General features: G+C 48.4%; 8 protein-coding genes across 8 annotated transcripts; 5 read left to right on the top strand and 3 right to left on the bottom strand.

The window, feature by feature from the left end:
* Nucleotides 1-37: 37 nt before the first annotated feature.
* FVEG_08994 (hypothetical protein) lies at nucleotides 38-1013 on the top strand. The gene is made up of 2 exons (XM_018897906.1): nucleotides 38-723; nucleotides 773-1013. The coding sequence occupies exons 1-2, from the start codon at nucleotides 250-252 to the stop codon at nucleotides 824-826; spliced, it is 528 nt and encodes a 175-aa protein (XP_018755676.1). The 5' UTR covers nucleotides 38-249; the 3' UTR covers nucleotides 827-1013.
* FVEG_16495 (hypothetical protein) lies at nucleotides 719-2910 on the bottom strand. The gene has a single exon (XM_018905718.1). It carries the CDS (start codon nucleotides 2302-2304, stop codon nucleotides 1084-1086), a length of 1221 nt encoding a protein of 406 aa, XP_018755675.1. The 5' UTR covers nucleotides 2305-2910; the 3' UTR covers nucleotides 719-1083.
* A 1154-nt stretch (nucleotides 2911-4064) lies between these two features.
* On the bottom strand, nucleotides 4065-6821 carry FVEG_08993 (hypothetical protein). Its single transcript, XM_018897905.1, has one exon. It carries the CDS (start codon nucleotides 6683-6685, stop codon nucleotides 4460-4462), a length of 2226 nt encoding a protein of 741 aa, XP_018755674.1. The 5' UTR covers nucleotides 6686-6821; the 3' UTR covers nucleotides 4065-4459.
* A 550-nt stretch (nucleotides 6822-7371) lies between these two features.
* On the top strand, nucleotides 7372-8959 carry FVEG_08992 (hypothetical protein). Its single transcript, XM_018897904.1, has 2 exons — nucleotides 7372-7900; nucleotides 7947-8959. Exons 1-2 carry the CDS (start codon nucleotides 7610-7612, stop codon nucleotides 8754-8756), a joined length of 1101 nt encoding a protein of 366 aa, XP_018755673.1. The 5' UTR covers nucleotides 7372-7609; the 3' UTR covers nucleotides 8757-8959.
* Nucleotides 8960-10446: 1487 nt separating this feature from the next.
* FVEG_08991 (hypothetical protein) lies at nucleotides 10447-11532 on the top strand (the record flags this gene model as incomplete). The annotated part of the gene is made up of 1 exon (XM_018897903.1): nucleotides 10447-11532. The coding sequence occupies one exon, from the start codon at nucleotides 10447-10449 to the stop codon at nucleotides 11398-11400; it is 954 nt and encodes a 317-aa protein (XP_018755672.1). The 3' UTR covers nucleotides 11401-11532.
* A 791-nt stretch (nucleotides 11533-12323) lies between these two features.
* FVEG_08990 (hypothetical protein) lies at nucleotides 12324-13418 on the top strand (the record flags this gene model as incomplete). Its single annotated transcript, XM_018897902.1, has 1 exon — nucleotides 12324-13418. The coding sequence occupies one exon, from the start codon at nucleotides 12324-12326 to the stop codon at nucleotides 13416-13418; it is 1095 nt and encodes a 364-aa protein (XP_018755671.1).
* On the bottom strand, nucleotides 13333-16477 carry FVEG_08988 (hypothetical protein). Its single transcript, XM_018897900.1, has one exon. It carries the CDS (start codon nucleotides 16311-16313, stop codon nucleotides 15816-15818), a length of 498 nt encoding a protein of 165 aa, XP_018755669.1. The 5' UTR covers nucleotides 16314-16477; the 3' UTR covers nucleotides 13333-15815.
* FVEG_08989 (cytochrome c oxidase subunit 5b) lies at nucleotides 14172-15499 on the top strand. Its single transcript, XM_018897901.1, has 4 exons — nucleotides 14172-14473; nucleotides 14557-14649; nucleotides 14759-15018; nucleotides 15081-15499. Exons 1-4 carry the CDS (start codon nucleotides 14254-14256, stop codon nucleotides 15240-15242), a joined length of 735 nt encoding a protein of 244 aa, XP_018755670.1. The 5' UTR covers nucleotides 14172-14253; the 3' UTR covers nucleotides 15243-15499.
* Nucleotides 16478-16959: the final 482 nt, after the last annotated feature.

The raw sequence follows: 16959 nt of genomic DNA, 5'->3' as shown, positions 1-16959 counted from the left end.
TGAATCACGGGATGATAAGATAAGGCGGACGGTATCTTATCGTGCATCATCTTGATGCATGTCTCAACGCGGGGAGCACCGGTAATAGCGAGTTCGCATGTCTCCGTAGTCCGATAATTGATGTGACTGCTTGTCGATAACAGCTATTGAGTGGAATAGTTATTTTCTGCGGTGTTGGTGAATGCCGAGTATAGATTGAATACGTCCTGTGACAATTGGCTACCAAGATCACCAACATCAACATCCATTATGGCCCTACCTCAACCTCAAGATCTTCGTGTAGCAGATGAAGCCGAGCAGATCAAGACTTTGGATCTGCTATTCGAGCCCAGTACAGCAATCCATTCCACTCTCCTCCCCATTGTGCGAGACGCAGAGTATACATCGTACCCGGAGTTAATTGAGGCCTGCAGGACTCGCCTCGCGTCACTCGCCTCCTCGAACTCGTCAGCCAACCCAGATAAGACTCTTCTGTCAATTCTCGGGTCACATCCCCGTTTAGGAGCCAAGAAGGTTGACTCAGCACAGTCATCTGCAGAGCAGGCCAACCTGCAAGGCCAAGGCGAAGAATTGGCGAAGCTGAACAAGGAGTATGAGGAAAAGTTCCCCGGATTACGATATGTCGTTTTTGTGAACGGACGGGGAAGACCTGAGATCATGGAGAACATGAAGGCTAGAATTTCTCGAGGCGACTTTTCGAAAGAGGTTGACGAAGCGTTACAGGTATGTATAACTTGCAATTTAATGCTTCTGGTGCTAAGTTGGTGTTCAGGCAATGTGCGATATTGCAAACGACCGAGCTTCCAAGCTTGGTGTGAAGCCATAAACATAATCACTATCAATAACAATCTGTTACCTGTTGCTTGAGCTGTGGTGTATCTAAGCCTTCCCATCTGGCCGAATAATAATACAAGCCAGTATAGCCTATTTTTGTTCCAGTCCTTGCGGGCCGGATAATGATTCAATATCGCCGTATTGAACATGAATAAGAACATATTGCCACCCAATGCTAGAAGTATACTTTACATAATTCCTTTAAATGCTCCCCGAGATGCCCAGAGACGCCACTGTATATTTGCCTAACTATCTTGACATCCAGCAGATGCCGTCGAGCTCATCCAAATACTCCTCGTACGATCTGTCTTCTTCTCCACTGTTGCCATCATCGCTCTGTCCGAATAAAACGCTGAAGTCAGAATATACACTATCTTGATCATCGCCCACATCGTCCCAGTCGTCATCTGCAGGATGCATGTATGCAAAACTATCCTCTTCGAGATCGTCCAGCGGAGGTAAAGGCGCTGTAGGTCGTAGCTCTGGCGATCGGATGGGGAAGAGTCGAGGTGATGTACGCTTCTTCGTTGCAGCTACATCGCCAACAGGTAGAGGCAGGGCCACAGGATTGGATAGTCGGCATGACGGGGGTTTTGGATGTTGAAATGCCTTTTGAGGTGGGTAGCTTGGCTGAGGTCTTGCCGATGATACCAACATGCCTGAAGGTCCAATAATTCCCGTGCCAGTTGGTGATATCCTCAGAGATTTGCCTGCCGAGGAATCCTGTAGCATCGGAGGTCGCCAATTCGTCTTGGTGGCAGCTTTCGACGTGATAGTCGCAATTTCCTGCTCATATTTCTTATTACCTGCAGCCTGCCCGAGGCTCAACCTCTTCCTAAGACAGTTCATGGTTGAGAAGCGGAGAAATGAAGTTGCGTGAAGATGTGCGATCCTTCGGGTGTTATCAACTGAAGTAGCCATCTTCAAGAACCGCTTGTCACCAGCCTCTTGACCTTCTCGGTTAAGGATGTGAGTGGCAGGTTGAGAATAAGGCTGAGAAAGACGACTCGTGATAAGTTCGGCACGAAGTCGACGTTTCTTGACACACAGATCGGCCGTGTTGAAGCCATCGACATCCGACTTGCAGCGTTTCCTCTTGATACCGCGAGGTCCCGTTGATGCCGGTTCGGGTCGAATGTCCAAAGGGCTGAATTTCTTTCTTGCATCCTCTGTTGAGGGAAAAGAGAATCCCGGGTCTTCGGGTCGGGACCTCGGGATTAATGTTTCTTTTGCATTTGGCTTCCGATGACCTTCAGTACTTTCTGCTTTCCGAACAGTACGATACTTCGAATCTCCCATCAATGCTTCGAACAAAGGATCTGAGACGGAACATCTTGGGACTTGAGTCAAGTCATCGGAAGCTAGATCCAGTGGAGAAATGGGGAGGTCATCATGGCAACCGCCAGCAGAATGGCAGCGCCAGGGCTCAAGCAGATTGATTGAGCTCTGTCCATTGGCCTCTACCTCCATTACGACAGCTTGCGCTTCGTCTGAGGGGTGCTGTCAGAGCTGCCTAGTCCGATCCATCCGCTTTAACCAGTGTGAGACAAGATGAGAGGATGTGCTAGCCAGGTATTAGAAAATCCGAGGAAGAGAGACCTGGCTTTTCAGTGCCGAAGAGTTTGAGCTGAGAATGATTCGACTTGGAGATGTAATCACAAGTTGTGTCTGGTGATGCGTGAAGAGCTCGGTATTTCAAATGTCCGTCTATGACGTGAAACAAATTGACGCAACTCCTTTGACCTCAATGTTGCAGCAGAGTCGGGCCAGGACAGATGCATGCACCTAATATGGCTCTCCCAAGCCTCTCCGGCCGTCAAGAGCTGTCTACTTAAGAGTGCAGACGACGTTCAATGTTGGTGGATAACTGGCGTGATTATCGACAAGCGAAGTGGGGAACTGAGCTGAGTGCCAAAGTTAGGCGGGATCGGAATAAGGGGAGCAACAATAAACGGTATATCCGACTCAGGATAGTCAGATGGATGGGGAGATAAAGAGATAGATAGATAAACAAAGACGAGGTATTGATAAGAGTAAAAGAGTCAGGATGAGATTGGAAATGGCGACTGGTGACTGATGATGCAGAAATTCAAAGACTGAAGAGGGGAAAGGTCGTCTTGAACAAGGAGCACCAAGACAGACCAGGACCAAGCTACAGCAGCTAGTCTCCTGCAAGTGCAAGCAACAGGAGCAAGGATCACGCCGAACCAATTCGATGGGAAATCCGGGGCCGACACGAGCAAGCGAGTTGAGATGCTGACTGTGACATCCGGATTGCTTTTTCTGGCCAAGGCCTAACATCCATGACCTGGGGTTTACAGGGGGTATCTTAATACATCAGCATGCCTGCCTATCCTATTCGTAGACCGAGGCCAGAGACAGAGTTTTGTGACGACCTTGACCTCTCCGAAGTCACGGCTGGAAAACTAGTCCAACGACAGTACAGAGTATGTCCTATACTGTGGTCCCTTCGAGGTGACATACCTAGGCAGAGGAACCCAAGAAACAAGTCCGGGGTAAGCCATCCGGGGCAAAACGCATGGTCGCACAGCATCTCCCATAGGCCGGGGGCGTTGGTCAGGCGGTTGAATCAAGCGTTCTGGGATACAGGGATCAACAAGATGAACTTGCTTTTCCGTTGGCTGAGACCAGATGGTCGGGGCAGAAAGGGGGGGTGGGGAAATCAATCAACAGGGATCACAAGGGAGGAAACCCGAGAGGTTTTTGGTCAAACAGAATGCATGGACGCTCATTGAGAAAGTGAAGAAGGTGAAGAAGCATCAATGCGGCGGCGAACAGAGTTTGTATCCTGGTCAGATCATATTATGCTATTGACCTTCTCAAAATAACCAGACATGCCTACTACTCAGCTTATACGGATACAGGTTCTACAGATATGCTTCAAGCAAACATCTCGTGACTGTCAACTTCTCCTCCAACCTCGTGACAAAACTATTCCACTAGGGGTCCAGCCACAAGCCAGCTCACACAGAGCTACAGTAGCAGTACAAGTATGACATGGCTCATTACCGTCAATGCTCTAGAACTGCCACCTCCTCTTTTAACTGAAACCACTCGATTGGTATACCTGCAGTGCTGCACCATGCTCTTCTTCTACTGGATACTCGACTCTGGGGATCGCCTTTAGGGCTTGGGCGGAGGCGGCCGCTGTTTCTGGGGTTAAGATTGAGAGACATGAGAGATCACATCCCCTGGCACCAAGTGCACACGCGTACAGTACATATGTGTAGGTTCTCATGTACTGTGGTATCATTGGGATGTTTTGGCCATTCTAAGCGGAGAACTTCTTCTGAGATGCTACCTTGCCCAAATCTCACTCCCGATTCGACGTCTGGATGCTGAGCTTTACGACATTCCTGAAGCGGATACCACGGCATTACACCTGTCCAATGCCCTCACTTCATTTTGTCATGGACTTTCTAGACGCTTCAGTCATCATGAAAATTTTGATTCATCATGCGCCATCCTAACATGTACCCTTTTGCCTGTAGCCTTTGTTACCTTAACACCCTAAAACAAACTCCAGCAACTCCAGCAGGCCTCGCAAATCAACAAGCTAATGAGCGTACCGTAACTAATATACATGATACATCGCAAATCAACCTTAAACTCGGCTTGTGCTAACGTCAAAGATATCATTCTTCCATCCTCCCTGCTGATATTCAAAGAGCTTCTGCTCTGCATCCCTGCCTTCCTCCTCCCACAGCTTGACCAGACTGCCAGGTGCATACCGCCCTTGGAATACGCCTGACCCTGCCTTGACGCCAACACGGGCGTCGATGTCTGGATCGGGCGCTGGAACGAGACGTGCAGCAACTGCTCGAATGAACGTCCAGAGGTCCTTTGGATCAGCAATTCGTGTGGCACGGAGACGCTCCCGTGCATAAAGCATTTCTCGGTTCAGGAAGTGAAGACCTTCAGCGATTGAAGCTGCAATCTTGACCTCGAGAGCCTTGCGCACAATGGGCCGCACCAATGGCTTCAGGATCCAAGCGAGACAAGCAAACTTGGACTTGCTCAGCGTGTAATTAAGGTGATGGATGCGGACCCTGACATCGCGTAAGGAGACGATCTGTTCCATGCGATCCTTTCCAATTTCGAGATCAAGAGTGATGTCGATGCCGCGCTTATCAAGGTGGAATCCCGCGATACCTTCGTCGACCATACGGAAAAGACCAGAGTGTACGCGGAACCAGTAACCCAGGTCGTCTGCTGCAATAGAAAGGCCAGACACAGTAACTTTCATCATTGATTTCATGGTAGATTGCGTCCCATGAAGTGCCTTTCTCACTTGTACATCATTGTAGGTTGAGATGTTAAGCTGGAAAGGTAGGAAGGAGCTTGCATTGATGGTGCGACCAGGCTCAAGGATGAGATTCTCTAGCAGAAGATCGATAGCGGGTGCCGATACTTCAACGCGTGGAATGGGGATGTACTGAATAGCCTGGAAGAGGAGGGGGACAAAGATGTTGATCGTGTCAGTGACCAGGTCGCTGTTAGCGTATTCGCCGGCTGGTGACAAGAGGAGAGCAATTCTTTCGGTTGTGTGGATGAGCTTCTTGATATCCTGGTCATCCAAGATTGAGCGGAAAGCGGCATACAAACTGGAAAGCAAGGCGTCGAGATCATCTCGAATTGATGATTTGGCAGTCAGATCATTGGACTTTTTGCGCAGTTCCTGGAATCGTTCTTCGATATTGTCAAAGAAGTCAGGGTCGCTCAGCATATCCTGCACCAAATTGCCAATCTGTCGCACAAGCTCATCGAAGTTGGGGTCAGTTTTTCCATCATCGACAACGGCTTCGAAGGATTTCTTGACCTCATCCCAATGCTCACGCTTGCCGAGAGAAGTGATGAACAACCAGAAATTATGGACTGCTTTGTCGGCCTCTGGGTTAGGCTGGGTGTCCTCCTCAACTGCTTCGACGGTTGCAGCGGCTGCGTGAGAGTAGGCAAGAAGGTAACGTTGGATAAGCAGCGAGATCGTTGAAACTGACTCCTTGTAGTCTGTTCGCTTTCGGAGGTTCATCACAGTTTGTTTGAGGCGCTTCACCAATGCATCACCTTCGTCGCCCTTCACATGCTCCTTGATGCTCTGTACCGCCCCGTCGGCCACTTCAAGCGCACCATCTTTGACAGTTTCACCGACATCTACAACTTCATTCTTAAGATCTTCGTCGGAGGGTGGAGCAGGCGATTTCCCATTGCCATTCGCATGTTTAAGGGCCTCTTCCTCCTCCTTGGACGGCTTGATGGCCTCGCCAGCTTGTTTGGAGACATCAGACAAGGTGAAGGCAGTGTCTCGAAGCACCTCTCTTCCAACAGTGCTAAGGTCGGAAAGGAAGATGCGGAAATCGGAGTTGGTCAAGAGAAGCGATCCAACAGTCTGCAAGCTCTTGTAAGTTGCGACAGCATCGGCTCGGACCTTTGCCCTGGCAGCTCGCTGCTCGATATGTGCGACGTCGACGTCCAAACGAGCTTTGGTAAGATACCAGATGAAGTCCTGAATCTGGTCTCTACTATTCTTGTGTTGCAAAACCTCGATGAACTGTTTGATCCATAGCTTGATGCTTCTGACCAAGGCTCGTCCTGATGGGCTCAGCTCTTGGCGTTCAGGGTTGAGAATCTGAGCCGATAGAAGAGTTCTTAAGTGGATTATAAGCTGTTCATTTGTTGGCATGTATCCTTTAGAGATAGCGCGCAGCATTTGATATGTATGGAGCTTCTCATGGAGTCGCGTCTGTAGGCCGGTGTCGTCATTGTAACGCGGTAGCAGAGGCTCGCGCTCTGCGTCCTCGCGATTTTTACCAATGCCAAAGCACGACAGCATTTTGAAAGCTGCAGGCGCAAATTGCCTGGTGAGAATCTAGAAAGTCGTGCCTTTTTTGTGGTTGGGGTGACTTGTTAAAGAAGAGATTCCTGCTTGATCAATTTTATAGCGGACAACCCAAGACAGTGATCAAAAGTGACGACGTCATGACTCTGCCGGAGCTTCAGGTCCTAGGGAGGCTAGGAGGCCAAGCTTACAGGTACAGCTGTAACACCTTGAGGCAACCATAACCCTTGTGAATCTTAGGGAGTTACAGCTGCACGAAGCTCAGTGATTGGGCGAAGAAGCTTATTTCGCAACCTAGAATTTCTACCTGTCCATGATGAGAGGGGCTTGTGAGGGAATGCGTCTGCCAGTGACAAAGGCATTCAACTGGCATCATCTTGCATTTCTAGCAACCATCAGCAAGTAATATGTGCTTTGAATCACGATTTGCATTTTATCTTTCTGTTCAATGATCGGACTACTCGCCGGTCGCCTATTGTCCAGAGCTTCAATGCCACTAACTGCAAGGCATTCCTTGTGCTAACTTCAGTATCCTGATACAGTGAAACAGAAATTTGTTTCGTGTAATTTCAGCCGCATTGGGCCATCTGAGTTCTCTATCGATTTCACTGTCATTCACATGTGCTAATTGTCGCTCTTATACACTTTATCATTAAAATGAACCTCTTGCGACCGGAGGACAATCGGCGGACCTCGGTATCATCAGCTGGTGTGGAGCCGGGTATACTCAGCATCAACACCCGGCTTCAACTACTAACACTTCCTCAAGGACAAGTCTATCACTGCACAAACAAAACAACTCAAAGAGCTTAAGAAAAATATCAATATTTACCTACAGACTTTCCTATCATCTGATGTCGCCCACTCAATCATTTGAGACATTACCTTGAAGTTACACGCTCCGAAACTCCAAGCTCAATGAGCACGCCTAAAGAATGGAAGCGACTCTCATTCCAAGAAGCCTTGGAGCTGGCCAGATTTCCCGAAGATACATCATCAACACAACAAGCTGTTCAGAGGTTCATGAGTCGGCAGCCAGCTTGGACACCCGGACAAGAACTCCCCTGGGATGCTGTTGGTATTCCTCCGCCAAAGATCACAAGGGGAGCTTATGGCGCTGTTGTATATGCCCTATCAGCTCTTGCAGCGACACGTGTAGTTGAAGAAGAAGACCATGGCAATTCAGACGAGAACAGACGAGGGATCCATGTAGGTTTAGCCTGTTTATGGATGAACACAGACTTATTCTCTTTAGTCCATCCACGCCGTGTTCACTAATCCCGGACTCTCGGATCGTCCTTTCATCCTAGATGTATCCGAAGTCCATTCAAGCCGTTCCTTTTCTACGCGGCTAGTTCACGCTCGTCAGCCAACACAACCATCAAGTAACCTATCAGGCCCGTTTCCCGACTCGGACTCTGAAGCACCTCTCGGTAGCCCTTGTCTAACTAGTATCGTCACCTTTAAACGCCCAGTTTCTAGCTCCGATGAAGTCCAGGGGATTCCGCCACAGGAGAGATTCAAGGACATACTCTCATCACGCAAACCTGATCAGTGGAATCCATGCCCACAAGCCGATGTCGATGCTCTAAAAGCAAAGTTCCCAAATGAAGGCCATGGAGCATTCCCTATTCTCGACATGTACAAAGTTGACATGTCGGACTTCAACAAAGACAAGGCTATACCGGACCGGAGAGAACTCATTTACTACCGATTGCTGAAACCCCTTCCGAAAGAAGGCGCGAACGCACACGTCTTGTGTCATGCATTCGAGGCAGACCGCAACAGTCTTTTTATGCTAGGCAACCATCTAGGCTACGGCCACGACCTGGGCATTGCGGCAAGCCTTAGTTATTCGTTCTACGTTCATGTCAACGCTGATGAGGCTGTGATGGAAGGAGACGGATGGTGGATTCAAGAAGTCTCTTGGCCAAGATTCAGTGCTGGTCGAGGTGCAATGGAAAGCCTGATATGGAGTCCTCAAGGCAAGCATGTCGCGACTGGCTACCAAGATGGCATTATACTGCCTATGACAGCCAAGCCTAGTAGAGAGACAAAGTTGTAGGCTCTTTTATCAATGAGGACGCGGCTAGAGTCAAGCATTATTAGCGATTTCAAGAAAGATTTTGTCATGGAAGCACCATAGACGGTGCTGGAAAACTACTTCAAGAAGGTCCAGCTTGTCCAATTGTTGGATACTCTGGCATGGGTCGAAACGAGTGGTCTTTAGTTAGATACTATCGAAATAGACCGAAATGTCGTTATTAAACATTCCTGTTGCTTCATCATATTTGCTCCTTGCTACACTCAATAGTTATCTACTCCGTACCAAGTATGTCGTTCTCAGATGCATATCGCTTAATGTAGATCAATCCCATGGAACGTTCTAGACTTCCGACCAGATAGCTACTAATATAAAATATAATGCCTCATCCCGCACACGGCCGACCCTTCGACCTTGCATCTTTTCGATCGCATCCTTTTCGTCGCTATCCGTCCTAATTCGGGAATACTTGACCGCACTCTTTAATCTGTCTATGACTTGTTACCTCGTCTTTGTCAAACTCCATATCGCACCTAACCAAGTCTTACGTATAAAAAAAAAGGGAAAACAGCAGATAAACCCGAGTTTACCGTTGCTGACAATTCCCTATATATAAAATAATTATAACCTATAACAATATAATACAATACCAGTATAATACATATAAATATAATTAAGAGCTCTTGTCAGAGTCTTCTTGCCTGCGAACTAAATAGCATTGATGCGAGCTGAGATATAACTCCTTGTCATTGCATAGAGTATAACCTCAGTAGTTCACGCACCTCTTTAGCTGTCGCTCATAAAGGTCAAGCTACTTACATTGCATGCACAAGATAACCTCAGCATCGAAGGCAGAGGATATCTTATAATTGTCTCCTGTTCGCTGTGGCAGTGACTCGCATCGCAAAGCTCCTTTCTATCAAAAACCGCCAAGTGCGATATCATCTTGAGCACTTATCACATTCGATCTCTCCCTTGATATTAATAACTCCTTTATCTTCTGGCATTAAAACCATCAGATCGGGAGACGACCTGAGTATCAGAACAACAGAAAGGCTGAAATCACTATCATAAACTCCAACAAACCTCAGAACAACATAGACATTCACAAGTGAGCGCACTCTCTGGTTTCGAGTTCACTATTCATCACTGCGCGGCAGCCCAGTCTTAAAGTAAGGCATAAGTCCAGCATCAGAGGCTCTGATTCACTGCCAGTCGCGTTTGATCTGCTTGGCCTAGGAGCAGACTATCCTGCACCTTCTTCCTGCACCACTAGATTTCATTATTTAAAGGAGTACCGCCGAAGATTTTAATCTTCTACAACTTCTCTCTCTTAAAAGCATCGCGATTCGCATACCGCCTAACGCCTCCTATTCAAAAGTAACTTTATCGACAGCTTTCAAAGTAAGTTAAGCATTCAATAATCTTTTTTGGCCTCTAGATATTCTGGTCTTGGCGCTTGTCTTAGGCCTGACAAGAAGTTTCATCTCTTGAACTAGTTCTATTCTTTCTATTATCCACTGAACTACCCTTTTCTTACCGTGTTTATCGCCTTACTTAATACTAACTCTCTCTTCCTTACAGTAACTACTGTCCTCTTACTACCCTTGACCTTAGGTAAGTATTTGGCCTTATACTGATCCTAATAGGAGTTGCTAACCCCAGTGTTCAGCCCAGGCTACTATTTCTGCTAGTCAGCTCTTAAGGCAAGATGGAAGATCAAAGCCTCGCCCACAGCCATGGGGCGGCTGTGCCATCTGAAGTCGTTACTGAGATGCTTCGCACACCCTGGAGTGACGTCTACCGTATCAGCCCAGATGGTCAGAAGTACATCTCACCACAATACCTTATTGGCACCCCTGTGCAAAAGATCACTGAAGACAGCGACTACTGGATGCCGAGATGGCTCTCTCTCGAATCCTACCTGGCACAAGAGGACTCGGAAGAAAAAAGGAAGAGAGACTCAAAGGAGCAGCTCCGACTCGACCCCTATAACAAGGATTTTGCTAAGAAACACAAGCTCCACATGGATAATGTGTCTAAACAACGCAAGATCCGAGAAATCTTCGGCCATGATTCGCCATACCACCCAAATCAGCTGGTCTCCAAACACCACCTCCCAACGGATGGACTATGTGAGCAGGAACTGATGTACAAGCTTGCTTGCAAGGTATCTGACTTGCGAGTTCTACATGATAAAGGGGAACTTGCCATGGACCCCTGGGACTTCCTCCGTTGGCGGATTGCAAAGAAGATCCAGTCTAGGTTCATAATGTCTGCTCAGAGCGGCAGGGATATAATCAAAAGAATTATATTCAGCATTTGTGAGGACTCAAGTTCAAAGAGCGCCTCTAAGCACTACGAGGACCCCAAGTTGCGCGCTGCTATTATACGCTCGGCTGGCTACCAAGGTCGACTGGCCAGCTTCCGTAAGGCAGGCGACAGGAACAGGGTCAGCAAGGTCAAGACTAACACCAACACAGCCGGTATTGGACGTATCACTCAACGACGCTCAAAACTCGACCCAGTTCCGTCCGCACTCAGTCGGGAGTCAGCACTCAGTCGGTCTGATAAGCGCCAGAAGAGGTTATCTCAGCCTTCAACATACGGCGGGGTGAATGCTTACCGGGCACAACAACAACAGAGAGGCAACTCAAAGCTCTAAATTCACATCGGTTCTATTTTCAGCCGTCGCAGTTTAAACGCATACCGGTTTAATGGCTGGTTCTTATCCCATGGGTATGCAACCATTCTTCCCATCGCATCTATTCGAGAATCTCAAGCCTCAGTCATTGGGTTACTTCCAGAAGCTGGAGGACGTGCGATGTTCGGAGTATGAAAGATGCGAGATGGGGTGATGGGGGTGGTCCATGTTATGCCACTGAGTTGCGCGTTGCACGTTGGGAGTTTAGGGAGAGTTTGTACAACAATTTGCTGAGATATGGATATTTTTTGGAGGCGCTGAGCTGCCGCACACTTATCTACATTAATGATGTGCGTGCTTACTCGCTCTGGTGCGTATATGGCCTTAATACAATCTTTAGTACAACTTGGAATGACTTTTCGATGAACGTCTTGTCAGCGACATGTCAAGGCAACAACTGCTACCAAGGTTTGGTTGACAGTATGATCTTGTGTTAGTGAACAACCCACTCGAAGGTTCGGAACTGGCGGCTTGATTAAAATACACAGATTGGCACTCATCCACTTACCAACTCGTTCAGGCGTGACAAACAATAACCATCATTCCCATGAGTTTCTTGTGGAATTCGATGATCGGCTATGTCGGGTACATCGGAATGATGAAGCGATATCTTTCGTAATGTTAAGTTGGTATCTTCATATGATCTCGGCTTCTGACCGAAATATAGTATTTTACAGATGAATTGTTCGCATCTTCTCAAGCTCTTAGTTTCAGTCCATTTATCATTTCCTGTGCACTTACATGAATGTGGCTTTCTCCAACCTCCAAATTCTTCCCAGTGTATCTCAAAGATAAATTTCCACGTTGAGAAGCGGGTAAGACCAAGCCATGGATAAAAAAACAAAGCTGACTGAATGAGTAGAATAAGAGCATAAGATCCCGATATGAGTGCGACGCACACGATTGCCAAAGCCAGTAAGGCTCGCTTCTTGAGCAAGTTCCCATGGACCATCTCACCACTCATCATCGGTGCACCAATGCGCGTAATGTCAGGACCTCACCTAGCCCTTGCGGTCTCAAAAGCTGGAGGTCTTGGGTTCATTGGGCCAGGCGCGAAGCCTGAAGATACGTCAAAGGAATTAGCTACAGTGAGGGAATTGCTACGCAGTTCACCTTCACAGACTCTGCCATCTGCATTTTCATCAAATGGTACGCTTCCTGTTGGTGTTGGCTTTCAGCTCTGGAATGGCGACCTCAAGTCTGCTGTCAATGCTGTGCAAGAACACAGGCCCTGTGCCGCATGGCTCTTTGCGCCACGTCGAGGACAAGAAGAGCTTGATGAGTGGACGTCTCAGATGCGAGAAGCCCATCCGGAGATACAAGTCTGGATACAAATCGGCACCGTTCAAGAGAGTATTGAAGTTGCCAACAGTGCGCACCGCCCAAATGCGTTGGTTATTCAAGGCGCAGAAGCAGGCGGTCACGGTCGAGCCACCGACGGTCTGGGCATAATGGCACTCTTTCCTGAAATCGCAGACCAAGTCCGTGAGTCGGGCATGTCTCTATTCGCTGCCGGCGGCATCGCAGATGGTCGAGGTGTCGCAGCAGCCCTCTCACTTGGCGCAACTGGCGTCGTGATGGGCACCCGCTTCCTAGCAGCAACCGAAACTCGTATCAGCAAAGGCTATCAACAAGAGATCATCCGAGCCAAAGATGGAGCACAGTGCACCACCAGAACCATGCTCTACAACCATCTCAGGGGCACTATGGGTTGGCCAGAGCAGTATAGCCCAAGGGGCATCATCAACCAAAGCTTTCACGATCACCAAGCAGGCGTGGAGTTTGAGGAACTAAAGAAGAGGCACGATGAAGCATTGAAGGCTGGGGATAAGGGATGGGGGCCAGAGGGGAGGTTAGCGACGTATGCAGGAGCGGCTATTGGACTTATACATGATGTGCAGGATGCCAGTGATATTGTCAAGAGTGTGCAAGAAGAGGCTAGACAGGTAATAGCTGAGCTTTCGGATAGCACTATGTAACTAATATCTTACTATATTTGCTCTCCTAGTTGAAAGGCGATGGGTCTCTGCTTTGCAAAACGCAACGTTGGCCATGGTTGGAACCAAAGGCCATCCAATCTCTCGCTCTATCTGATTTTGAACCACATATCTTACCTCACCATGATCAATATACGAAGCATCATCAATTGAGTCATTGCAGACAAAACCCCTTCCGTTTATCTAATCATCAATAGATCTGAAGGATCACTCAATACCCCAGCGAAATAGGCATCAGGTTATCTCGGCTGATTTCTTCTTGTTTCATAATAAACACTTATGTCTTGATCATCTAGCTTGTTTTAAGTGCCTTCATGATAGAGAAGTAGAGGTCTTGAATGAATCAACCCTTCAAAGACATTTAAGTTCAAATGAAACTCGTCCTCGTTGTCGCATTCCAATCGACTATCAATTGGTAATGAAAGATACTGATTGAAAACAAGTATAAGTTTCAATAATGAGTCCGTGCCGGCATCTATTTGTTCGACAATTTGATGAAAGTAATAAGTAATGTGAGCCTCGGCAAACAACACGATCTCGGGAGCGTGTACTGAGATTCTGACAGAGCGAGCGCAAGGTCCGTAAGAGTAGATGCAGCTAGAACGATGCTTCAATGATATCTCTGTAGCATAGCTCGTTATTTTGAAGCTATTTTTCCTCATTCAGATGTCAATTGTGACATTTTGCGAGCTCTTGAAGCTTTTGATGACGTTCCGAAACTCGCCTTGGCAATTGGGTGAACGTCAAGATCCGGAGCTTTTGACAGATCACGTGGTCACAATTGCAACAACTCCAATTGGTCAATTGGCTGGCAAAGATGGGTCCACCCTTCAACTTCGACCCAAATCAGCCCATTCCTCACAAATCCCTCGACAACACCTCTCTCAGCCCATCCCGAGTCATCCTCAAAGCTCGACCCCATTGCCCGGCGCAAACCATCAACAGAATGTTCCTGCAACGCTCCGCCCTCACTGCGGCTCGCCGCGTCGCCGCCCGACCTGCTGTCGCTCGCACCTTCACCACCTCTTTCGTCCGCCGTACGCTTTTCCATTTTGCTCCTCCAGCCAGCCAATGGCGATCGTCGTATGATGGCTGACTAGTGTTTTTGCTTCCACTACAGGAGATGCTGCCCGTCCTGCCACCCCCAACGAGCAGGCCGCTGCTCTTGCTGGCACCGCCGAGAAGAAGGTCGGCTCCTACAAGACTCTAAAGGGTATGTTGCCCAACAATGCCGCCGTCGACTGCCTCAATGGCACCCCGTAACCTCGGCCGACGGATCGTGACGTGACGTACGACAATCGCTGACAAGCTTCTGTGTGCAGAGATCCGAACTGAGGAGGATCTCTTCGGTCCTGGTGCCGCCCCCGGAACCGTCCCTACCGATCTCGAGCAGTCCACCGGTATCGAGCGTCTCGAGATTCTCGGTAAGATGGAGGGCGTCGACATCTTCGACATGCGCCCTCTTGACGCCAGCCGCCTCGGAACGATGAAGGATCCCATCATGGTCCGATCCGCTGGTGAGGAGCAGTTCGCCGGCTGCACTGGTTTCCCTGCCGACTCTCACAACGTCCACTGGCTCGGCGTGAGTCTTGACCTCGAAATTCCGGACGGACGGATGTGAAATGCTGACATTTGTGACTTCAGATCACCCGCGAGCGCCCCATCGAGCGATGCCCCGAGTGCGGCAGCGTCTACAAGATGGATTACGTTGGTCCCGAGGACGATCACCACCACCACCACCCTCCTGAGTTCGAGGAGCCCAAGACCTTTGCCGATTACATCAAGCCCGAGTACCGATACAAATAAATGCATTACATTGCGCTGAAAGGCATTGAGGAGATTGGGTCGTAGCATTAAGGGAAAACTGGATGGATGTACATGGTGCCCCCGGGGAGAGGAGCCGTTTTGTGTAGATTAGGGTGCCTTGATTCCCTGTGTCAATTTACTAAGTTAGCTTCCAGAAGTTGATGTTGACTATATTGGGCATGTCGTGTTTTGTGACAATAGCAGTTTGATCCAATTGAGCTTTTATACATCAGAAATGACTTTCCAGGTTTCCATAGTCTGGGTGTAGCTGGATTGTGATGTCATTTCGTGATACGGGCGTGAAACATGCAGTTGCGGTTACGAAACTCAATACTGCCAATAAGATGTGCCCTTTTGCAAGACGACGAGTATTCCACCGTATGTCTGGCGAGCTTTTATCTATTCTTTTACCGGCAGTCCTGAGACCGCGGGCTCCCTTCTGGTTGATGCTGGGTATCAAAGTGGCGTGATAATATCGTGTACCGGCTGTAGATGGATACATGAGCATAATCATAGTGATGCTCATGGTAGCTGAGTGATGAGAACGGGTGTTGCTGAGTTCACTCATGGTGTTCAACCTTCATCTTCATCGAAGCTCAGCTTAATCTTTTTGGCCTTCTTCTTTGGTTTGCGATTCTTTGCTGACTCCTTTTCGGCATCATCCTTCTCCTTCTTCTTGTCCTCTCCTTTATCCTCATCCTTGGCTTCATCAGCGGCCTCACCGATGACTTTTCCAACCTTTCGTTTCCTTCCTCCAATAGCAGCTTTGCTCTCTGATTCTTTGGCGGTTTCTTTCTCTGTTGCAGGTTCCACGTCGTAATCTCCATTGTCTTTGACAACTCCATCCTTGTCCACTTCAAGACTCACAACGTTTCCGTCTTCGTCTACGACAAGCGGCACATCTTCTGCCTCCTCACTGCTCGAGCGCTTCTTAGCTGACCTCCGTTGTGCAGCGAGTAGTGGGTTGGGGCCTGTAGCACCAGCAGCTTGAGCCCTCAGAGCAGCAAGAAATGGCGGTGCTGCAGCTTCGGTGTCGTAAGACAGGTTTTTTGAGTTGATTTTGGGAGCCATGTTTGGTGATGCATGAATCAGACTGGATACAACTCTGTCTGCTATGGTTGGTTGAGCCGTAAGCGATTGGGTTGCAGCTCTTTGTCAGCGGGACGGGCTTCTTGACGGACGGGAGGATTCGTTGATCACAGACAGTTCTTGATGAAGCGGAATCAAGATCCAAGATTCAACCCCAGCCTAGACTCTTCTGAGCAATAGCGCAGCTGCATGCGAGCGCTAACTCAAGTTACACGTGGGTCTTGGATCTGTTGCTTGCTTTCGCTTGTTCGTAGAAGCTTCCACACGGACCTGTCCGTGAGTTTGAGTGACAATCTGGATGTGAAAACCTAATCTAATAACAAATCTAATTATCTTTCTCCTTACAGGGAGTTTTCGTTTTCTTCATTTCAGGTCAGTCAATTTTGCATCCAACACATTCAGGTATACACGAAGTACCGGTTCAGCGTGGGCCCCTGACATCGGTGTCCGGTAGTGTTCCGTCCTTTTTGTTTGGTGTTTGATTGGATCGACGCTGTCATGATTCAAAGGATGAGCAAGCTATTGGCTCACGGACGAGCCCTTGGCCCCTGTAACGACCCGGGATCTTGATGAATGTGCATGAATAACTGCAGTTGGTACGGAGTACAGCTCAAGCTGTTGTACTGCT

Source organism: Fusarium verticillioides, chromosome 5, assembly GCF_000149555.1.
Source record: "Fusarium verticillioides 7600 chromosome 5, whole genome shotgun sequence".
Lineage (NCBI taxonomy): Eukaryota > Fungi > Ascomycota > Sordariomycetes > Hypocreales > Nectriaceae > Fusarium > Fusarium verticillioides.
Note: the sequence above shows the minus strand (reverse complement) of the source record. Positions and strands in the feature narration are given on the sequence as shown.